The sequence below is a fragment of the Platalea leucorodia genome, assembly GCF_965183815.1.
Source record: "Platalea leucorodia genome assembly, chromosome: 1".
Taxonomy (NCBI): domain Eukaryota; kingdom Metazoa; phylum Chordata; class Aves; order Pelecaniformes; family Threskiornithidae; genus Platalea; species Platalea leucorodia.
Genome location: NC_138823.1, coordinates 152,409,634 through 152,434,546, shown reverse-complemented (window position 1 = coordinate 152,434,546; position 24,913 = coordinate 152,409,634). Strand labels below are relative to the sequence as shown.

The 24,913-nt window shown below is 38.3% G+C and overlaps 1 protein-coding gene across 4 annotated transcripts in view; it reads right to left on the bottom strand.

The window, feature by feature from the left end:
* Window positions 1-24,913, bottom strand: part of ZEB1 (zinc finger E-box binding homeobox 1) — a 127,995-nt gene that overhangs the window by 9,346 nt on the left and 93,736 nt on the right. For 3 of the 4 annotated variants that reach the window (XM_082304937.1, XM_082304939.1, XM_082304938.1), the window contains exons 2-6: window positions 18,261-18,461; window positions 12,895-12,957; window positions 11,067-11,228; window positions 7,753-7,955; window positions 215-320 (exon numbers count right to left, since the gene is read on the bottom strand). In XM_082304937.1, coding sequence (XP_082161063.1) covers window positions 215-320; window positions 7,753-7,955; window positions 11,067-11,228; window positions 12,895-12,957; window positions 18,261-18,461 — 735 coding nt within the window. Of the gene's footprint in view, window positions 1-214; window positions 321-7,752; window positions 7,956-10,230; window positions 10,425-11,066; window positions 11,229-12,894; window positions 12,958-18,260; window positions 18,462-24,913 lie in introns of those variants that run through there. The other variant, XM_082304940.1, reaches the window with a different exon arrangement.

Below are 24,913 nucleotides of genomic sequence, written 5' to 3'. Positions count from 1 at the left end.
CAGAGCTTAAGCTGCAACCGTAGATCTTCTTGAGTTATCCTACGTATTTCCTGCAGACAGCTGAAGGCTGCAATCAGTGCTTACAGAGTCCCAGAGGAAGAAAAAGGAAAACACTAGTATTTTAAATTTAGACTTACAAGACTGACATCCCATCAAAGTTATAAAGAGTAGAAATGGCAACATTAGTACATAATTTAATACTTGGTTTATTTACCACTGTGGATTCTTAGGTGCTCCTTTAGGTGATGTTTATATTTAAAAGCTTTTCCACATTCAGTGCACTTGAATTTTCGATTACCACTGGACTGCGTCACATGTCTCTGTAAGAAAGAATTCGTAATTACTGCATAGGACAGCATGCTGGAAAAACATCTTGTATTTTCACATTGTAACAGAGAAAATGCAATACAAAACCGAAAAGAATCAATCGCGATTTTAAGAGACTGAAGGTGGTATGCGTTATGCGTGAAAAAGAAACAAATTAGAAGTCGGGTTAAAACTGAGCTACGTGTATCTTCTGAATAAATCTGGTACAGTAAAAAGAAAAAAAAAAACCAAACCCAAAATATATTTGCCCCTTCTCCTAACTTCAAATGAAGCTTGCACTGACACGTTGCGTGAGTAAGAAGTTCCAGGATGCATGCTAATTCTACTTGCGAAAGAAAAAAACCAAGAAAAACCCCAAGCCCACCACCTACAGAATATGTCACGCAGGATAGAGAAACATTAAAGCATATAAAAGCCTGTTTAAAGTTTAATCAGTTGACTTGATTTTTCCATTTACATGCTTCCAGCGCTTACTGTTGGCCTTGGATTCCTCTATGTAATGATGCCAGAGGATTGCTCAAGAGAAGATGGCTCAGTGACAACAAAGGCACTCTCAGTCACAATTAATTCTCAAAATAAATGCAAAAAAACTAAATTAAAATAAATAGCAATACTGAGGGATTTCCCAAGTACACAACATCAAACCTCTTCACTATTTGCATTGAAGCTCTGTCATTATTTTTGTTATATTTTGTTTTGTGAGAGCATTTATTGTAAAGCTCCAAATTATTTTATCTTATCTTTATTGTTATACTAGTTAAAAAAAAACAAAAGCTAAGAAAGATGTAAATATATGTAGTACATATGTGATATGTCTATGCAAGATATATAATTTTATTACAAACTGTGTAAGTCTATGAATGTGTATTTTTGAAGATAAAAATGACATATATTTTAGAAGTTGGAGCAGCATAATTACCAACATGAAATGGAGGAATTAGAAATTTTTCAGTTCAAACAAATTGTTTATTTAAAAAAGCAGCAGCTCCTTTTTAAGTAGACCTCCCTTTGCAAAAAGGTAGTCTACCACCATTTGGATGCAGCTGCAGATTTTTGGTAACCGGGGCAAGTATTTTCATAAACTCATTAATAGAGCTATTCATGGACTCTGGGGAAACAGCCTGCCTACGGGCAGGTACCACGACTCGGCTGGCGTGCGTTAACTTCCTCTGGCGTGAAGCCGTGGCGGGGAGCTCCTACACCTAATTCTGGTCTACTGCGGTCGGCAGCGCTGGGAGCAGATGCTCGCCGAGCGCTGAGGCTATTCCCCGAGTGCAGACATGGCAACTGGGGGCTGAGATCTGCGCTGGAGAAGGGGGGATGAATAAAAAGGCAGGATGGTGTTCCTGTTCTGATTTATGCCTTTAGATCTAAAGAACCCGCAGCCGTGCAGTTTGCTGGATGAAAGTCTGAGCACTCTGCTATGAGATATGCTGTCCAAATTATCAACCCTCCCCGTTCTACACCCTGTCCTCCTTTATATGATACAGATGCTAACAGAAGACAAATTGAAACAAGATAATCTAAATTGCTTCCAAGTACTCTAATTCGACAGTTCCCTTGGGATAAGCATTTGGTTAAGCTGCAGTTTTCACCTCTCAGCAGACACTGCTCCCACCCTGCTCAGGGTGGGCTCCTTCTCGCCTCCTCCCAGGCTCTGCAGTGAGGTCTCCACTCTGACTTATCCTGATTAGCACTTGACCCTTATTCCTGGGTTTGTCAGCTGTCTTTTGCTAGTCCACACAGCTTTTCAGCTTTGTTTAACTAAGTCCCTTGAAGTGATGTTCTAGATGATTGTGCCTGACTCGCTGCCTTTCACTTTAATAATCCAACTTCACTGAGTCTAGAGGACCGTGTCAGGATTTACTTAAGCCTGCAGAGAATCAGTTACTGCTGTTTGACTTGAGATTATGCAAGTTAAAGGATCTCAGCATATATACAGCTACTGCAGATGCGGGACTACATAAATATTCATACTAAATATCAGTGTATGTATTCAATCTGTCAGGAATGTTTCTGCTCCAGTCTTTAAAATTCAATGTTCTGCTTCCAAGGCATGGAAGCCCACATTTCTCTCATCAAATTTTTAATGAGTTTTCCTGTTTTCCTGGTCATAGCTATAAGCTGCCTTGAACTTTCTGCTAGGTGGTCTTTCCATCTATTTTGCCTTACCTTCTTATATCTGTAATTCTTTATTCAGCTTTATTACTGTCTCTCCTATATATTTTTTTTTAAAATCTGCGACATCCCCAGGGTTACTCTCCAGGATCTTCTTTAAAACTAACTGAGAAATCATGACTCTTCTCTAAAGTACCATCTTTGATACTCTTTCACCTTCATTTTCTCAGATTCAAATGGTTTTCCCCCTTTCAGTACTGTTAAATCCACATTTCTTTGTGCCTCTGATATGTGATACGTTTTTTAATGCACTGTGCATAACTGCTGTTTCTGCTCATTAAAGAATTAACCGCAGCATTCAAAGAATACTCCTCTGCATTCCTTTAAGGACTGAAAGAAGAAACATCAGCATTAAGGTCTGTAACTAGCCACTAATACATCCCTGCATAAAATATTTACTGTGCTTAGGACTAACATCCACTCTTTTCATATCAGAGAACTGAAACGAATTAATGGGGATCCTCAAAAGTTATTTGAAGAACAGGAATTACAGGTACATCACTGCCATTTCTCAGCAGTGTCCACGGCAATATGAAATTTTAACAGACTAGCTATGGGTGCTTTGTAGGTTGTTGAGAAGAAAAATAAAATGACTATAAGAAGCACTTATACATACTTCAACATCTTTTTTGGTGCTTCACATGTGGAAGCAGATGATACATATGCAGCATTGCCTCCTACCAACTGTTAAGCGGTGCAGGAGCAGCCAGGGGAGCCGTGAGGGACGCTGGGGCCGGGGGGAGCTGACCGAGAGCTTATGGGTCAGGGTTAAAGGGAGGGTAGGTACAGGTGACATTATAATGGGGGTCTGCTACACGCCACCCGACCAGGAAGACTGAGCGGATGAGGCCCTCTATAGACAGATAGGAGCAGCCTCACGTTCACAAGCCCTGGTCCTCATGGGGGACTTCAACCACCCCGATACCTGTTGGAGGGAAAACACAGCGGGGCATAAGCAATTCGGGAGGTTCCTGGAGTGCGTTGATGATAACTTCCTTCTCCGAGTGATAGAGGAGCCAACGAGGAGAGGTGCTATGCTGGACCTTGTTCTCATCAACAAGGAGGGGCTGGTGGGGAATATGAAGCTCAAGGGGGCTGCAGTGACCATGAAATGGTGGAGTTAAGAGATTCTTACGGCACTGAGGAGGGTGCACAGCAAGCTCACTACCCGGACTTCAGGAGAGCAGACTTTGGCCTCTTCAGGGATCTGCTTGGTAGAATACCATGGGATAAAGCCCTGGAGGGAAGAGGGGCCCAAGAAAGCTGGTTAATATTCAAGGATCACCTCCTCCAAGCTGAGGAGCGATGCATCCCAACAAAGTGAAAGTCAGGCAAAAACACCAGGAGGCCTGCATGGATGAACAAGGAGCTCCTGGACAAACTCAAACACAAAAAGGAAGCCTACAGAGGGTGAAAGCAAGGACAGGCAGCCTGGGAGGAATATAGAGAAATTGTCCAAGCAGCTAGGGATCAGGTTAGGAAAGCTAAAGCCCTGATAGAATTAAATCTGGCCAGGGATGTCAAGGGCAACAAGAAAAGCTTCTAGAGGTACGTCAGTGATAAAAGGAAGACTAGGGCAAATGTGGGCCCTCTCCATAAGGAAACAGGAGACCTGGTTACCTGGGATATTGAGAAGGCTGAGGTACTCAATAACTTTTTTGACTCAGTCTTCACTGGCATGTGCTCTGGCCACACTGCCCAAGTCGCAGAAGGCAAAGGCAGGGACTGGGAGAATGAAGAACCGCCCGCTGTAGAAGAAGATCAGGTTCGAGACCATCTAAGGAACCTGAAGGTGCACAAGTCCATGGGACCTGATGAGATGCATCCGCAGGTCCTGAGGGAACTGGCGGATGAAGTTGCTAAGCCACTATCCATCATATTTGAGAAGTCGTGGTAGTCCGATGAAGTTCCCACTGACTGGAAAAGGGGAAACATAACGCCCATTTTTAAAAAGGGAAAAAAGGAATACCCCGGGAACTACAGGCCAGTCAGTCTCACTTCTGTGCCTGGCAAGATCATGGAGCAGATCCTCCTGGAAACTATGCTAAGGCACATGGAAAATAAGGAGGTGATTGGTGACAGCCAACACGGGTTCACTAAGGGCAAATCATGCCTGACAAATTTGGTGGCCTTCTACAATGATGTTACAGCACAGGTGAATAAGGGAAGAGCAACTGATGTCATCTACCTGGATTTATGCAAAGCATTTGACGCTGTTCCATACAACATCCTTGTCTCTAAATTGGAGAGACATGGATTTGATGGATGGACCACTCGGTGGATAAGGAATTGGCTGCATGGTCGCACTCAAATAGTTGCGGTCAATGGCTTGATGTCCAAGTGGAGACCAGAGATGAGTGGCATTCCTCAGAAGTCGGTACTGGGACCAGCGCTGTTTAACATCTTTGTTGGTGACATGGACAGTGGGATTGAGTGCACCCTCAGCAAGTTTGCCGACGACACCAAGCTGTGTGGTGTGGTTGACACGCTGGACGGAAGGGATGCCATCCAGAGGGACCCTGACAGGCTTGAGAGGTGGGCCTGCGCGAACCTCATGAAGTTCAACAAGGCCAAGTGCAAGGTCCTGCACTTGGGTTGGGGCAATCCCAAGCACAAATACAGGCTGGGCAGAGAATGGATAGAGAGCAGCCCCGAGGAGACGGATTTGGGGGTGTTGGTTGATGAGAAGCTCAACATGACCTGGAAATGTGTGCTTGCAGCCCAGAAAGCCAACTGTATCCTGGGCTGCATCAAAAGAAGCATGGCCAGCAGGTTGAGGGAGGTGATTCTGCCCCCCTACTCTGATGAGACCCCACCTGCAGTATTGAGTTCAGCTCTGGGGCCCTCGGCGTAAGAAAGACATAGACCTGTTGGGGGCGTGTCCAGAGGAGGGCCACGAAGATGATCAGAGAGCTGGAGCACCTCTCCTATGAAGACAGGCTGAGAGCGTTGGGGTTGTTCAGCCTGGAGAAGAGAAGGCTCCAGGGAGACCTTCTAGCATCCTTACAGTACCTGAAGGGGGCCTACCAGAAAGCTGGAGAGGCATTTTATACAAAGGCATGTAGTGATAGGACAAGGGGTAATGGCTTTAAACTGAAAGAGGGTAGATTTACATTAGATATTAGGAAGAAATTCTTCACTATGAGGGTGGTGAGGCAATGGAACAGGTTGTCCAGAGAACCTGTGGATGCCCCCATCCCTGGAAGTGTTCAAGGCCAGGTTGGATGGGACTTTGAGCAACCTGGTCTAGTGCAACGTGTCCCTGACCATGGCAGCGGGGTTGGAACTAGATGATCTTTAAGGTCTCTTCCAACCCAAACCATTCTATGATTCTATGAATAAGACACTAAATTTTGAAGATGCAGCTGTTTAAGATCCACAACCAGGAGGTCTATACTTTACTTTGAAAAAAATTTAATTTTCCATTACACAAACGATGTAATCATTTACATGCACATGAAGCCAATTTTGAAGACACGACAACTTTGTGAAAGTAACATAAACAAATACACATTTCAAATTTACCAAAAATCTAAACTATTGTAGTTTTGATTCTGGCTATGGCTCTAGAGAAAAACCACACTTAAACGGGTGTAATATTGAGTTCCAGATACTTCACAGCAACAATATTTAGCAAATACAATTGTGCCTTGAAAAGTATAAGCCCATTAAAATATATCTGCAGGAATACAATTGAAGTTTCCTTTTGTAGCAATTCTTCTGAGATTGTTTACCCACTTGGTATTTTTTCTCTGTTCATTCAAACTTCATGCAAATATAGCTTCTAGCCCTTTCAACTACTTTACTCTTCTGCTTTTAGGCTTCTAGCTGGAAAAATTGAAAATAAGTGTGGTAGCTCACAAAAAAGCATTATACAAAAAGCACTCTACAAAAAGCACTCATAGATTTTATAGTTAGAAATATAAGACGTATATAAGACGACAGTAACTTTAATGCGGAAGTCAAGCCAGTAAGAGAGCAAGACAGAAATGAATTGTTCATGGGAAATATATTTGAACAAACAAGAACTGCCGTGTCAGAATACGCTGGTGAGGTTACTCCAAACACTGTGAGACAGTAAAATCCCTACAGCAGGATGGCCGATAATTCTTGTAACAATTTTTCCTACTTAATTTACCCGTGAATGTAAACACTCAGGTATAAAAATGTATAATAAATTTTTAAGCCTGTTAAATTCTTGTACTTAGTGATACTCTGTAGAACAGAGATTAATATACAATGTGTAAAAAAGCATCTCCTTTACTCTGTGTTACAGCCTTTCAGTTTAATGAAAGTTCTGTTGGTTTGGAGCTGCAAGAAATATTGAAGTACCTTTCCCTTTACCTTCTTTTCACTATTCACTGTTTTGCATCTTTCTGTGGTGTTTCTCTGCTGTTTCTTCTCTGGAGAGTATCAATCTTTTTAGTCTGTCCTCAGAAGGGAACACCTCCAAGCCTCTCTCTATAACCTGGTGGTGGAAAATCTGCATCTTTTTTCCTTGGATAATTCCTGACTGTTTCAGTGAGTTTTCAGTTGGTTCCTGAGCCTCAGGGTGCCTCTGATAAGCTATGGAAGCATGTAATTGGGGATGGATGGTAGGAAATCGTGGGGATAAAATAAAAAAAGAAAAGGAGAGAGGGGAACAGAATCTCAGGACCTTCCATAGTGATGAGATGGCTAACTCATGGAAGGTATTTCAAGGAACCATGCTCTCAGGTCAGCCCATGAACCACAGAAAACAAGCTCAGAATATCTTTAGCCTGTTTTATTGCTTCATTTAGTACTGAAACGTATCTCACAGTTCAAGCAAATGAATCAACACAGTGGTTTGTTTCTTCAAGGCAAAAATGGGTACTGTAAATTTTGAATTAGCCAAAGAGGATTTATGAAAGAAAAATGTAGGTGTTTCACTAAAGATTTGAGATTAAATTTGAGTCACAATTCCTATGTAATGTTGGACAATGAACAAGAAAAAAATAATTACCTATAAATGCAATAAAGCACTTCTGAAAACTAAAATTTAAACACAACCATACTGCCTAGATAAATAAAAGTGCAGGACTTCAGATCTCATCCTTTGACAGCTACGGAAAAGGCAGCAAGTTTAAGTGTGTGCTCCAGGACTGTGACTTCAGCGTGTAGATAATCTGATATGAACAGCTTACTTGCTCTGTATGTTTTTGCTCACATAACAAATCACAGCGTTGTTACAGAGGACGATAAATCCTTAATTCAAATGCCACTTACTTGATCTCTTCCTGATTTGTGTGATGTCATGTGGCGGTCGAGCTGCGTTCTGTACGCAAACGTGTAACTGCACAAGGAGCAACTAAAGTTATCTTCATTTTTTTCATGGCGATATTTAATATGTTCCTTCAGAGAGGTGAAACGCTTGTACCCTCGATCACAATACGGGCAAGTAAGCAGTTGGGAAAATGCATCGGGCGTTCCTACACAGGAGAGGCAACACACACTATTTAAATAAATGTAAGCTCCAAACTTATTAACATCAACAAATATGCTTTACATTTACATATATGACTGTAAAAAAACATGCAGCTGCTAGAAGCTCCATCTGTTTTAGAAAAGGAATAATGGTAATTTTTTTTTTCCATAGGTATTATGTTACTAACTACTGTATGGTACAGTTGCCCCAATGTACACTGGAGAGAGTCAGCACAATATGATCACCCAAAACCACACATCTCACAGCAAGTCTGCTGGACTTCCCGATACAGCACTAGAGCTTCTGCACGTGTATTTCTGATTAAAAAGTGGTCTGAAAATTGTGAAACATGGTTTTACGATCTAGTAATCTTTGTAGATGTGGTTAGCTCAATCACAGGCAATCCTGAAATCCTGTTGACAAATTAATTTAAGCCTATCACTGAAACATTTAATGGTGATCCTGTTTTCAGTTCCTAAGGAATAAATAATATTTGCAAGCTTCAGAGAATAATTTTTCTCTGATTTTACCTAACATAGAACCATAATTGAAAAGAGAACTGAAAAAAAAGAAAAGAATAGAAACGTGGTTTATAATTCTTGTACACAGATATGTACCTGTTAGCAGACTGAAGCTGAATACTAATTGCACAAGTCTACTTCTAAGAAGTCACCATTTATGAAGTTTAACTCCATCTCTTCTTATCAGCATATATTTATCCCCCCTATACAGTAACTTATTCTGTGCTTGAAAAATTAATTTTTTAAAGGATTGAAGAAATCTTTCTTTATAGATTGATAAAAGTGTGTTTAAATAAATGTAGGGTTTGCTGTATTTGATCAAACTATCAATTTATAAGGTGTGGTATCCTCCAGTGACCCCGCTACTCTTCCATGCTTCAAGGGAAATGGGAAGGAAATTTTGCAAGGAGGCACCTATGCACTGTGCTGAGTGAGAACAGGAGAGGAAGGCGGAAGGTCTTTACTGATTATCATTTTATGCTCTGAAGCACGAGGGGCAAATTTGTATGCACTGTCATTTTAAGTTGCAGAAATATAAGCATTATTAATACTCATAAAATTAACCAGTACTTTAGAAAGTACTTCTGAATTATTTATCTTCATGACCTCTTCCATAGAGGTTATCACCATAGATTGATTATATGCTCTATAAAGTAGCAATTAATTCTGTTTGTGTGGAATTTGCTGAATTTATTTTTACTGAACATGCCATTGTTCTTGCAACAGTGGAAAAGGAAGAGTCAGATCAGTTTTCATTATTACTAAAACCCACCACCTTCTCTGTCATATAGGTTCTTTTACACTTGCTATGGTAAAAGGCAAGGTAACATTCATATTGCACTGGTTTTTGTATTGTTCTACCCCTTTCTGCTTTTCCTGGATTAGCTGGGTTGTCCAAAAATGAACCCATCCTCACATGTGTAGACACAGTATGCTTCCCTTCAATTCTCTTTTTTTCCCATCTACGATTCAATTCCCCTGACACAAAGAATACTCCATTTCAGCACAGATACAACTCAGTGGAAATGTCAGAAGCATGTTAACTTAAATTCTGTTTCCATTGGAGCAAATGGTGAAATGGCAATCGTTTCCCAAAGCCACTAAAGACTCTAATTCTCTGTCACTTCTCTTGTCCAGTCCCCGGAGGAAGGAAGCACGTATCTTTAGTAAATATCACTATATTTTTGGCATTTTCTGTTCCAAATGATTAAAACACTGAACATTATTGTTCAGCATTGTGATTTTCAGCGTACTTCCCTGTGAACTTACTGGGATAGGTCCAATTTAAATTATTAATACAAATGTGTATTTTTAATGATTACATGGAAGTCATATTGCAGGGCTGTAAAACTAACTTGACAATCTGTGCCACTGCAACCACAGATTAAAATCTTAAATTAATTAAATTGTAATTTTTAAGATGCTACTGTTAGGCATATGTCCTACTTGAATTTTGCAAAACTTGTAAAGTAAACCACAAAATATTAGTAATTCACATCCTATTTCTGTATATAAATAGGCATATACACAGTTTAAATTTGCCACATATTTTAATTTCCTTTTTTTTTTTTGCTAAAATTTCTAATAACATAAAACCTCTGGAAGAGCAGAACAAAACTGTTAGCATTACCCCTTTCACTGCTCTCCCTCAGACGTCAGTACAGTAATACAGCTACAATGACATTTTTTGTTCAATTACGTACATTTTTTTAAACAACTGGAACACAACAACTCCTAATCCTTTATGTATGATGTTACCTTCTTTTGAAAAATCTTAAATACTCCCATAAAGGAACACAATCTGGTTGAAACTGCAGTTGTCACAGGTTATGAAAGCTGAACACTTCAGAAAGCAACGCAGAACGCAAAACCAATCTGAACAGGTTTTGCCTTCAAATATTTCATGATGAAGATGCCTTCAATGTTTCATGATGAAAAAATGAACAAAGTATGACTTCTCATCTCATTCAGAAGTACATCTTAAGCATGAAACTTCCTTAGAGGAAAAAAAGACACCTACTTAAAAATAACAATGGGTCATTATTTTTTCACATAAACATTTTCATATAAACAATGTTTCTTTTTTCTCCACTGCTGTCTTTTCAGGGGGAAAAATAAAAAGCCCATCAGAGACTGGCTACCTAATAAAAGAACTCCTAACTAATAGATACTTTCAGGTGTTTTGTTTAGAAACAGAAAAAGAAAAGAACTGTGTTATAACTCCTCCCAAGTCATTCTTATATAAAACCACACTATCTTGCTTCACTTCCATTATATTTAATAAATGTTTGTTCTTTTCTTTCATATAATGCTACTGAATGGATTTATGAAAGCTTGAATTTTTATTTCCAGTTATTGGAGGTTATCATTTAGGTACCCATACAATGGAACCCCAGTGCGTGTCTTGTTTCACAAAATCAAGTAATAATGTTTTTTGCATGATGTTCCCATCCTCTTATAATTATTTAACTAAGATTTTTCCCCCCCCAAAGTTACATGTGTATGCATTGCTGTCTTCTAAAATACAATAGAACTTTTGGGTCAAGTAGTTAGTACAATTTATTTCATAAGAACTGAACTGGTGGCATACTTACCGTTTTCATCCTGACCACTAGCTTCTGGCGTGCCTTGTCTCTGGTCCTCCTCAGGTGCTTCAGGGTAGATAACAGCTGTATCTTCTTGTTGAAGGAATTCTTCAACATTAGGGTCATGATTTTGTTCATTTTCTGCATCAGAATCACATTCATCTTCTTTTACTAAGAGTGAAAACCAAGATACAAGATATGAAATTAAGAGTTTAAAAAGAACACAAATGAGATTCAGTAATTCACATTGCCAAATCATCCTCTACCCAAGGATTTCAAAACTCTTTACAAATACTAGTATAGGTCAAGCCCTTTAAGGTGCAGGAATATGCCAAGTTTTAAAACAGAGAACCAGTGGCATAATGACATTTAAAAATTTGACTAAAAAACTCAGTTTGCCTCATCAAGTCAGTGCATTTTTATCATTTTAGATTTAGCTGTTCCCCTCAACTTCCCCAAAAATCTTACATGCAACATTAATTATGATTTAGCCCATGTAGTTTGAAAGCCAGCTAACCGTCTTGGATCCTATGTTTGCAAAAGTAAATTTGTTGCCTTCAAGACATAATTTGTAATGTTATTTAAGACCTGTTCATTAGCGCAAGCCCAGAAGATATTTAAACTCTGAATAACAAGTTGGCTGGCTGAAATGCAGCAAACTTGAACTTTGAGTGACTTGTTCTCTGGTGTTGGAAATGGCTATCAAAAAGATTTCAGATCTAGTTAATATCCTTCAACATTTTCCAGTTTAAAACTTAAGAGAACAATCAATGAACAACTGTATTCAAAGTTAACAAATAATAAATGAAATATTTAACTGAACGTTTGTACGATAAATATTTGCTACCAAGTATTTGCCTAAATACTTTGTTCATAGAGTTTACTTTTACCACGGTGGAACATTCTGTGAGAGCTCTGCCTGTGGCACACTAAATCGTGACAGATCTTCTCCACTCTTAATAATGTGAGGTAAATTTTTAATAGGAAGGAGAAGTTTTACGATTCATCTCTCAGTGTGAAGTCACATACTCAATTTACAATTTGACACAATCTTTTTATGACATGAGGCAGTCTCTCACATATAGACTGTAATGCAATACATAATGTAGTCCTCCATACTTGTTTGGAGAGATCTGACTTTATAGTAATTGAAAAGAATGTGTGAATCTACAGTTTTAAACATATCAATGTTTAGTGTTTTTTTTTTTTAAGTAAGGCTTACCCTGATAATATCTAACTATTTAGTCTTAAGGGCATTAAAAAAAAGTATAAAAATCTTTTAAAAAGCTGGATGGGCTATATGTTAATTTTTTTTTGTCAACCAGAGAAATAACAAAGTAACAAAGCATCTCTTTGTGTTTGGTTCTGAAACTGAAGTACACATTTTGTTTTGCCTTCTGTAGAATCAGTACAAACAGAGGAGCTGATAATAAGTTACAGTATTGGCTTAAGTTTATTTTGGTATATTCCTTATTAGTTTAAAACACTACCTATTGACCTGTGCTTGTATTCTATACAACTACGCGTAGGATCGGTGCTATTCCTTGTTTTGCTCTTAGGGGACACGGTGCTGCAGCAGCGCAGTGGTCAGCCCTCGCGTGAGAGAACTAATCTGTGCCACTGGTCAGCTACTCCTCCAGGACCAGGACACCTGAACGGAGCCCAGGCTAGTCTTCCTCAGCTAAAAGACTGTTTACAATTTAAGACCTCTAGCATGGAAGAGCAAAGCAGCTTATAAAGAGAGGTGGGAGAATTTCAAAGATTTCTGAAGGATACTCACCTAGCCAAAATTCAATAGCACTTTATGAATAAGGGACTCAGACTAACAAAGAAATACCTGTACATCCAACTTCATCTGTCTGAGCTTCAGGCCCCAGGATTTCCTTTGTTTCTTTTCCAGCTGAAATAGTACATTTCGTGAAAAGAAGAATGAATATTAGGAAAAAAAAAAAAAAAACCAACAAAAAAACCCAAAAAAAGCCATACATACAACTACTTAATATATTTGAGTTATTTCTTCAACAATTTTTGCCATTTCTGTATTGTTTAGAACTGCATTTAAACACAATGTTCTTTCAAAAATATGGATTGCACATTATTTCAGCAGTGTGTAATCAGTTGAACCACAAAGATATTCCATGGTTAAAGAAACAAAATCTTAAAAGGAAGCAATACTCAACTACAACCATTATTCAAAGAGAGGTAAAGACAGGGACTGTGTATTTCTCCAGCAAATACATAGTCAGCTACTTAAATAACCCTACCTACAAATGCAGCTGTCTGATACACTGGAATATTATTTCTGGAAACCAGAGCATCATAAACAAAGTACGTTTACATTATTTTCTCCAATTAGCAGTTTTCAGAAATGATTGATAATTTGCTGGTAATGTCTGCAAACAGCTACCTAATGCATTCTCTTTCTCGTAAATCATCTAGAAACCATTTATAGGCTGCAATTGCTTAAACACACAAGGATTTTAAACACATGCTCACCACTTCAGATCAACTGTGCACTACAAAAATGTTTCACCTATCAATTCCAATATTCAGTATGAGTTTGCACGTCCCAGATGTCTGTAGAACTAACGCCGTGGAGCCTACCTGCCTCTGAAGCTCCACCAGCTCCTACTGAGCTGCAGCATTCAAGGATGCAGCATAGAAGTTTTAACTCACTACAGGTTGTTGGTTCAAATCAATAAACGTCCCAAGTTGTTCCTAATTTACGTTTGTTGGGTAGCCTGGAGTTGGAAGGTCCTATTGGAAAGGCCACTGCTGCCATTTCTGTCAGTACCTAGCTTATGGCAGGAGTGCATAGGAAAGCTATGTTGGATGTTTCACTCCTTTATGAGTAGTATTCTATGCTAATACAGGTGAAATTAAAGCATTAGTTCATAGTTTTATTATAGAAACCTTAGATGCTTCAGAGCTACACTGGAGAAAAAGACTCTTACATGATCCAGGAGGTTGGACTACACAAGTGCCATGATCTGAGATGGCAACTGTTACACTTTTATTTACCTTACTTTACTTCAGTGCAGGGAAAAATCCTTTGGTTTGGCTAGTCAAAACCCCAGAACATTCCATCTTTTTAATTACAGGAGAAGCCAGTTTCTCCTTTATATGGAAGATAAATTCTAGGAGAACCTTAAGTTCTCAGATAATACCAGCTTCCTCAAAGGAAAAGATTGTTACTTCTGTCTACTTTGATAAAATCCCACAGACCCAAAATATCTGTAGATAGTCACAAACAAGAAATATGCTTAAAAGGAAACTGTAACTCTTAAATCTTACTTTAATTTTAATTGTCATCAAAAAAAACCCCCAAAACAGTCTGTATTTTATTGATCAATACTGGATTGTGAACTAACTATATTTTTGGCTCATGATACCACAGACTTGGTTCAGAACTGTAAGATAGATGATTGCATGCAAAGCAAATTTAAATCCAAAATTTAATTTCTTAAAAACAATCATGATGAAAACCCACTATTTTTCTTTAAAAAGGGTTTGTGATTTTTCTCCATTATGAAATAGGCTCTATGGAAGAGGGGGAATAGTTCTTACTCACAGAAATTTAAATTATAGTGTCTCTAGCAAATTCCACTGGCTTCGGTACAAATAGAAGCTATGCTTCCCAAGGGAATGTCAAGGAATTTATGGCATTATAGGTTAATCTCAGTGAAGTTAAAAACCCTGTAATAATCATAACCTCTGTCTGGTACTGTCTCTTCCCAATATCTAGAAGTGGGGTATAAAACAGGGAGGAGCCCTTTTCCACAGGGGGTGATCTTCCTTAATGCTGTAGGAATAAGTAATAATTTGAAAAATGTTAAGTACAGCTCCATCTTTGTAGCTATGTATGGTAGGAAGGCAACTTTGCAATTGTGCCCTCAGAAGCCCAATTACCACGCTGCAAATACAGCTGCTGGGAAGCAACGGGAAGGGATGTGATGATGGAGGAACAGATCTTAAGACACTGTTCCACCAAGCAGAAATCACAGCTCTGAATTCCAGAAGAAATTTGAGCTACCTGCTGAATGACTGCTTAAATACAGGTCTCCATGAATAGCATCTAGGGCATGAATATCCGTCCTGGCATGACATCTGGACTTACCAGATAATTGTAAAGCATGTTCTTGGACTTCTGTATCTCATCATTGCTTATGAGCAGCTGCTTAGAGGTACGGTGGGACTTCCTGGGGTTAAATGCTAATGATTTTCAGATCACAGTGGGTACTTGCAGCGAACATGCATGACACAATCACTGTGTCATAGGCTGACTATAAAGATCTCTGCATGGGTAAGATAAAGGATCAAATTTAAACCACTAAAAATGGAAATTTTGTTTGCAGGCAGAAAGACAAACTTCACTGAAATTTCCACCGCAGTCTTATCTTCAGAGAAGGGAATAAATTCCAAAGCCCATCAAAAGACTTTCTAATTTAAATTCTTTAGAGCTAATTTTCTGATATGCATGTAGCAAGCACTATTTACAGGTTGCAGTGTTGCCTGGTTGTTTGCTTCTGTGAGTAAAATCTTGATCAAAAAGATGCCACACGTTTTTAGCCTTCCTCCCAAATGAAATTAATACAAAATAGCGCAGCAACCTTCCTCAGCAACCCACCACACTGAAAGAACACAATCCATCTTACAGCACATAGGCTCAACCTAAAATTTTATGAGTTAAAGGAATTTTTGAGTTCCAGGAAGGGCTTAAACATAAAACATAACTTCATTAATTTTTACAGGTTATTTCAAGGCCTGGGTAATTTTTTTAAATTTTCAAATTTTCAAAGATATCTTAGTTCCAGGTCTGAGATCTCAAGATTTTCTAAATACTTATAATACATAATAATGCTTTTAAAGTGTATTAATATAATAAGTCAATAAGTTTATCCTTTGCTTTTTTAAAAAAAAAAAAATTATAGCATAGGTTTTACGTTAAACTAAAGCAAAGAAAAAAAATGATATTACAGAATCATTGCACACATGAATGCTGGCACACTGCCAACAACTTGTGCAGGATACACGTGGTTCACTTTTTCAAACCCGTATGACTGTTTCAGTTAAACCTCTTGAGATACACACCTTATATTTAAAACACCTGTTCCGAAGGTCTTTTAGAAATTCAGTTAGAATGACTGGAAACGGAAGGAAACTAATCTGATAAAGAAATGTTACGTGTGTTGTTTCTATTCTTGGGCATTCGTGAACAGAACAAATATGTAAAAATCTCATTCTGTCAAGTTCAGCTAAACCCAGGAACTTTCAGTACTACTTTACCGATGAAACACAACTTACTAAAACGTCTGTAGCGTATGTTTTCAAAAATAATCACCAGTCCTGAAGATGGTATTAGTGTTGCACGGACACCCACCCCAGTACCTTTCGCTGTATGAGAGAGATCATGTATTCAATACCTCTCTCTTCAGATTTCTAATGTGCAACCAAGACTGATGATACGATTTTCAGCTCACACCTTTCCTTCTAGGAAAACTATAAAAAAGTAAATAGTACTTTACCATAGCAAATCAAAGCTCCATAAAACCTAATGTAGCTTTCATTTTTCTCATGTAGTCATTGCCAGAAATTTAAACAATTTATTTAAAAAAACCTTACTATCAAATAAAAAACCCTCCAGACTGCTACAAAAGAGGCTTCAGAATACGTAATTTTTACAGAAGAAATTTATGGTAGTTTGAGCACTCCTGTATGGCAATTGTTTAATCTTTTGTCTATCTAAACACTGATGAAAGCCTGTCTTTGACAGCAATGACCAAGGCAGAGAAAACATTGCCTACACTGCGATTCTACAATCGCAGCAGAATTTGCTTCAAACGCTTCATTTTAGCAAACAAATTTTAAAAGGCAAAAAATGGTACATTTGGAAAAAGGAGTCAGAAAAGATGCCATCACATGTCTAGAGCTCTGAAAAACCCCAGAAGGTTGCCTGAGGCAAGACACTGTGTCATGACTACCTGTAGGTACATCTCCAGGAAACGTTCAGTCCAAAGGGTCTTGATCCAGCACCTCTGTCAGACAGTGCTGCTCTTCACTCCCTATTTCAGGTTTCCTACACCTATGCTTGAAGGGTTCAAGAAACAGTCTACACACAGCCCATTTTTATGTAACTGCAATTCCTGATAGATACAGCCTGCAGTAGAGCAAAGATATTATAGGAGAACTAAGAAAATTACATACCTAATAATTTAGCTCCAAAATACTCATTTCCCTGCACAGCATACCTTGGCAATAGCAGCTATGTAAAAACAGGCTGAGTTGATGCTATTCTTTGAACTCTCAGCTGCTCTCTCTCAGCTGGATTGCAGTTAGGGACCATCTGACTGCTTTCCATTTATTTAGATGTGAGGTCATGCAATTTGTCTTAAACCACCAGTTTTAACAAGGTGGATACTAAAGAATTGCGGCTGGAGTTCAGACACAAATGGGGATATGCCAGAAAATATTCTGTATCTTTCAGGGGATTAAGGCCAAATTCCACAATAAATTCCACTAATTTATGCATTTATTCCAACTTGGCTCAAATGTAAGCATGCTGTGTGATATTATGAAACTCAGTATCTGATTCCACAGTAAAAAAGGCCCATTTCCTGACTGCTTCAAATTTTCAGCTTCCAAAGCTGTTGCATAATATGTACAACATTTACCTCCTTCCAGTGTTTTCAAAATAACGATTCATTATGAGTAAGATAGATAATTCTAAAACTAATAATCTAAAAATTATTTTTTCTGGCTATATTTTATAAGGGAAAAGGCAGAAGCAGCTCACAGGGAGAAATTTACACCTGCATATTATTTTGTTTCATATTTTTGGCTTACTGCTTACTCCCCAACCTGAGCAACCCTGAACCTTACCAGGAGCTATGGCAGAGACTTGCCACGCAAAAAGACTTGGAAAACTAAAAGCAAGTAACTAGGCTCTGATCACCTTTGAGAATGCTGCATCTACAGATTTGAAGCTCCTGTTTAACAATGCCCATGGAATGAATACACCTCCTAATCCACCTCAAATATTAAATAAAGAACATAAAATACATTACATTAAATACATTAGAAGAACTCTCTTTGACTGTGAATATTACATGTTATTTCAGTAACAAAGTGACCAAAACAAGTTCTATTGAATCTTCATTTTAGAAACTTTTCTTTACACAGCATCATCAGTGAAAATGAACATACCTTCATCTTCCCAGCAACTGTTTGTACTCCCTTCTCTTTCACTGTTTTCTGGTAATACTGTATGGTCTGTTGGCAAGTCATCTTCTGGCACACTAGCATCACAGTCTGCTGCATCAGTTACACTTTCTTCTTCCACTATATGCAATTTATCTTCATCGTCTGAATCTGAGTTTGCTTCTACCACGTTATTATAATTGGTGACTGCGGACAGACAAAAAGGAAAATACTGATCAATATACTCTTAATTTACAGCATGGAGGTCCAAAGCTTTCAGTACTGTGGCCAGATGCTATATCTGGGGCATCTCTATGGAGTCACATTATTATTTCTTCTTTCCACATGGGGATGGCAGTGGCTTGTGAGCAACTTGGATGTAACAACGGGACACAAGGAGATAGATATCTGACAGCTGCTGGGCTTCCACCACTGCTAGGAACCATGACACCTCTCACTTCTGCACACCCGGTGCAAGGCTGCACAAGAAAAGGCAGCGGACAACTCCAGAGTTGTCTTCTGGGCCACACTGAAGCATCAGGCTTCCAAGTGGATCGCTCCAATTTGGATACCAGCATTACTGTATGTTTCCTTTAAGAATATTATGGCCTGGTCAACAGTCTGTGAAACACTTAATACTGATAAACAACATTTTGTTACAGACAGACGTGTATAACGAGGATAGGCTGTATGTATGTAGCAATCAGTGGGGTACAGAAGGAACAAATTGTAGGGGAACAACCGGCAGTGAAAACCAAGCGACCCCAGGCTGAACACAGCCCAGAGAGGGCGGCTCAGTCGCCTTTGTCCGGTCCCACGGAGCAAGCCCTTGTCTGCAGTTACGCATGCCAGCTGCGCTCACCCAGTCCATCTTCTTGCTGGCTTTTCCTGTAGCTGATGCCCCCCCCCCCCCCCCCATGCTCTGGGTATGTAAATCAAGGAGCAATAAATGGGAACAATAAGGAGATTTGATTCAGAAGGGCTAAAGTGCTCCTGATCCAAGCTAAAATGCTCTTGCAGTTACACTCAAAGATCACACTAAAGACTCAGCAGGATGAATGTGAAAGGAAAAGTCTCAGAGGTGACTTAGAAAGGAAATCTCGCATAACATTTTCCTTAGCTACCATGAAAAGTAATAACTCCACTTTTTCAGCCTGGAGAACATATTGTGAGAGTCTTGTGGACAAAGGATTACACAACGATATATATGTTTCTGTCATATGGGAGCAGATTATTATTAAAATAGTCTTCATTTGTAAGCACAAAAGATCAGTTATGGCCATTTCAATTTAAACTGTAAGGATTATGTATTCAGAAAAAATTACTTTCACAATCTGTTGAAATGTCTTGTTACTCACACTGAAGTTAAACTATTAAACATTTATATCTATATGCATATTACTTCTTCACTGCCAAGTTTGAACTTCTTATTGAAATGCTTCAAAATACAGTTTAAGAAAGAATAAATTTATCAATGAATAAACTAACAAGACTTGTCTTGGCTGCAGTACTCCTTCAGTGGTTATGGGAATTATACCTGGGAGGCACATAATCACGCTACTTTATGATACCTGCATCCTGTCACTGTTAGCACACGAGAAGCCAGACGGATTCTTTCATGTGAAATTCTGCCTATTAAGGCAGATAAATAGCAAACTAGACTCCTGCTCTTCTGAAGCTAGCTTTTTTTTTTTTTTTAAAGTAGATATTCTAGTCATTTAAAAATGCATTTAAGCAGGGAAAGTGAGCAACTTTATGAACTGACAGGCTACTACCTCATCGCCTTCCAATTCATGAGAAAAATGTCTCATCTAGAACATGCATAAGCATGACAAAAGAGCCTTCTGAATTTAAAACAATCATTCCATGTTTCCATATTTCATGCACATAGTGTTATTTGAAAAATGTAGTAACACCCCACTATTCATAATATTGACCTCTTCTAAGACAACAAATTTAGGTAAATTGCCTAAATACGAGTATCTGGTCCATTTCAATCAATAAATTGATATTCACTTTATATTCTGTAACTGATTTTGCAAAGTAAAATAGGTACTGTAAGGGATGCTGTAACTTTGTGTGAAAGAGAAGACATACATGTATTCCCCCACCAAAGCAGAAAAGATTTATGAATTTATTTGCCTGAGAAATGGCAAATGCAACTTTAAAAAAAGTGTAAGAACAGACATAAAGCAGGAGGAAGTTGAAAAATTATTTTAGCCTGACTGACTTTTACTGTGATGCTTAGATGTAGAGGATTATTAATATAAAACACCAATGTATTTACCTTTGCCACATGCAAAGGAGATCAATAAGAGCAGGGATCAAAATTTATAGGCATAAGTTCAGAATTCAGTAGTGTAGATAATGAATGCTTGATTTTTTTTAAAAATAAATTTCCTGTTTAGTTTGGGAAATTAAGTGTAATCCCTTATATTAGATTTACAGTGTTTTTTATAGAAAACTAAAATATAATCAGCAAGTTTGTCCTGAAGAATTACACTTATGGAGAAAAAGCATCTCTTCTTTTCCTCATCACATATTTTTTTTATTTTAAATATAATTTATTCATTATGGCTCTATTTACCTTGAAACATTTTCATACATTCTCACTACACTAACTCATGTGCTAACTCTGCAAAACTTAAAAACTCCTGCTCTGTAAAAAGCGAGGAACAAATGGTCTTTGGGATTTTGGTTCCTTCCTCCAAAGATCAGCTGTCAACAAGGCAACACAATAAAATCAGCAAGAAATCTGGCTCTAACATTCCTGTTTTCCTCTTACGAAGAGCTTTGGGGGAAATAAACTGCCAAACCTGCATCTAAAAGGGCTCGGCACATTTGGCACAGCCAGGCAACTCACACACCAAACACAGCAGAAAGTTGAGCACTTAAAACGACGGGAATGTCCATATATCTATACGCAACTCTAACTAAATGCTTACATGCTGTTTCCCCTCTACAGGATCCTTGCCTCATCTAGTGCAGTGATGGCAAATACACAGGGAACGCTCAGTTTTATGGACTGAACTGTGTATTTGTAGGATCTTGCCTCATTTTTACAGGTTACAAAGTGATTCAAAGTCATTCAAAGTGATACAAAGTCATTCTTTCTATCCCCATCAGCCAGCAGTGTTCTCAAAGCCTCACTTACAGGATGTTAGCCAAAATGGGATTCCTCAGTATATATTATATATCATATATTATATATTATATAAGATATGATATATTCTATGTATTTACGTACAATATATTATAACCATATATTATACAATTATATGATTATATATTATATATAATTTCCCTACATGGCATTCAGCAGGAATGCTTCAAAACATGTAATTAACTGAACTGTAGTAGGGTGATGGTATCTCCATTTTACAGAGTAGAAACTGGCTACTTAAAAAACAGTGGATTCTTTCGGCAATCCCGGCATTGCCACATCAGTGTACGGCATTTCAGGCCTTACTTTTCAGAGGACTTTGCATTTTTACAGCATTTTATATATTCAAAGCACACTTGTGTTCATTCCAAATGCAGCTGTGCTCAGAGCCCAGGTACCTCAGCCTGTGTGCCACAGCAACTAGAAACATAGAGATCACCTCCAAAATAAGTGACCTTCCAGAATCACATAAAAACTCCCTGAAAGAGAGAGAATAAAATCCAGTCTTTCAGTGGAGCTTTCAAATGCCTTAGAAAGTGAGCTTTTGATTCCTGCAGCCCTCTACTTAAATTACTACGCTTTCCAGCAATTAAGGCAAGGGTTCTGGAGGCAACAGCTTCCTTTAATAAACACCCTTAATTCATTCTCTGGGCACCATTCCTCCTGTGAAAAAATTATGTGATCACATAATTAAAGATCTTATCATTGTGCATACATGCAAGGGACAAATTAAAACAATTTCAACAATCTTCACTCTGACAGTTTCCAACTTTTTTTGAATGCTCAACTTTTCAAGTCAAGTGTTTGATTTCAAAGAATGTATGAATATTCTTAATAGAAACAATGGTTAAAAACCAATCAAACTCTGTAACTTACTGTATTTTTAGCTAATTAAAATTAAAATCCCATTACATGGTACCATACTGATGCCTGCATGGCTGCAAAGCTTAGCTTTAGCAATGCAGATCTGCTCCTGGTGCCTTACAAGACTACGGGGTGGTAGTAGCAGGCTGCTATCTTCATTTGCTTCAGACACATTTTGGCTACACGTTTCACAGCTCTTCGAAGACTTTAAAGAAACCCTGGAACTGCAGCACACAGCATCCAACTCCAGGGGTAACCATCCCATCCCCCCCCCCCCCAGTTCAATTCTAGAGCCAAATTTAGACCTTCCCCATCTGCACATCTTTTTGGGTGTTTTCTCTTCTTGTCCTTGATGTTTCCTCAGAATAGCCACCACTGAAAGAGGACAACAAGCACGAGCCTCGCTTGATGCCTGGCACCACAGTAACTGCTAAAGCTGGGAGGAATATATTTAATTAAACCGTTTTGGATAGAAATTGAAATATACTCAATACAAAAGCAATATATAGAGACTACTGCTTACAACCTCTGAAAGAAATTCTATTAAATATACATAAATGATGACTTCAAGTGACTTCTAATTTGGCCAAATATTCCACGCAGAAAATAAAAAACAATTGTAAAATCTCGCTCAGAAGAACAGTTACAGCGTTCCAATGAAGTAACTACAAATATTTCAAACTTCAGTAATATTTACTTTTAGTTAATGTCATTTAAAAGTAGTGACTACCTAAACAAAATAATTCAGCCTGGATCACAGAACACTGGCACAAACAGCAATCAATGTCTCCACGATGAGACACTGCTCTGGGAAAAGCAAGGACCGATAGAGAGGTTACGTCACCCTCGGCCACCACTGCTCCAGGGACGGCCGGCAGCAGCCGGGGAGAAGAAGCAGACCGCTGAAGGGAATCTTATCTTCAACTGTGAAAGCGAAGTCTGACTCAGATCATGAACCATGGCTGTAAGCCTCTGGAAAGAGGTCACCAGACAAGCACATATGATGTATACCAGACATACAGGCCTATTCTGTCCACCGTATAGTATGTAACCTTAGCATAAAAATGTACATTATTAAACAGTTTCACTATTAATTTCAGCTTTACTTTCACAGATGAATAGAAAAGAAGGCCTAATTTTCAACATATGTATTACAAATGATACTGAAGACTAAATATTTATTCAATAAAAATATTTTTATATCATTACTATATATCTTCTGACATAAAGATGAAATATTGATTAAAAAACAATACATGAAAAATACATCTTATGAACCATAATTACTTCTTTTCCTGTTGATCACTTTCTTGCTACAGTATTCTGATTCTTAAAGAATAAATGAGTATCTGTAGTTGAAGCTTTCATTGCTCTAAGAGTAAATGACTGCAAAATGAATTGCAGAAAATGAGCTTTGCTTTCTAGATTTTTACAGTCCTAAATGCAGAGAAGATGCATGATGTTGGGCAATTCTAATTAAAAAAGAAATATGTTCAAATGGAATTAGCGATTAAAGAGCTAAAACAGAGAAATATATTATTTTGCTGGTTGAATACAGCTGGGAAACCACGATACACGTGTCTAGTCAAATTCATCGTGGTATTTAAAAGGAGAAGAATCTTTAGTTCTCTAATTTAAAACCAATGAACCCAGGAAATTTAAGGCGAACACTAATATTGCGGTGATGAAAGACTATAGGACTCGCTGTTTCCATAGCATATACTATAACGGGAGAGTCCCCAAAAAGGCAAGCGACCTGGGTGGCAATAGAAGGAAAGCTTCTCAAAAAGCTGGCAGAAGGTGCCCGCTCACTGCTCCCCCATCCAGATCTGCCCTCAGAATCATGAGATGACATGAAAGACTACATTCCCAACACAAAGTATGACCCAATCAGGTTCATATCACTCAAATTCTGATCGGAATTTACTCATCTCATCAAGAAAAAAAGTATGTGGTGGAATACGTATCGGAATAATTTGAGATCAGGTGGCAACAGCACAGAACTGCACTAAAAACAGGACAGGCTTCCACAGAACTAATCCATAATCTCTAATATGTATTACTAGGACCTGGAAGCGTACCGATGGAAGGATACTTTGAACCTGATCTGTTACTATCTTTTCTTCAATACTTGCCAGCAGTCTCTGTTCTTTATGTAGATTCTGGTCCAACATTCTTACTACCTGTCTCTTTTATACCTCTCCATACTTAATCCAAAATTCTACCTACTTCCATTGAAAAAATAAACTTTTAGGAATTTGTGAGTTAAAACAAACACTCTTGAATTTTTTAAAATGTTGGACATATGTAACCAACACATTTGAGTTGTGTGGGCTCAGTATATCAACACTGAAAAGGCTGGAGTCGGGGATTCTGATCTTTTAGAAATCCTACTTCTAAAAGCTCTTCCAAGGTCTAATAAAAAAATTTGAAAGCTTATTTATGAATACTGTTAGAAAAGAAACCTTTTATTCTACAAACTGGAACAACTCCTGTGCTCTGTGAAGTGCATTCTTGGTTCATGGATTTCTGCTCTGACAGCCTACAATCATCTCTTGGAAACCACTGATTCTCTGTCAGCTCAACTGAAAATCTGCACCTATGTATTATTTTCCTCTAGTCTTAAAAATAT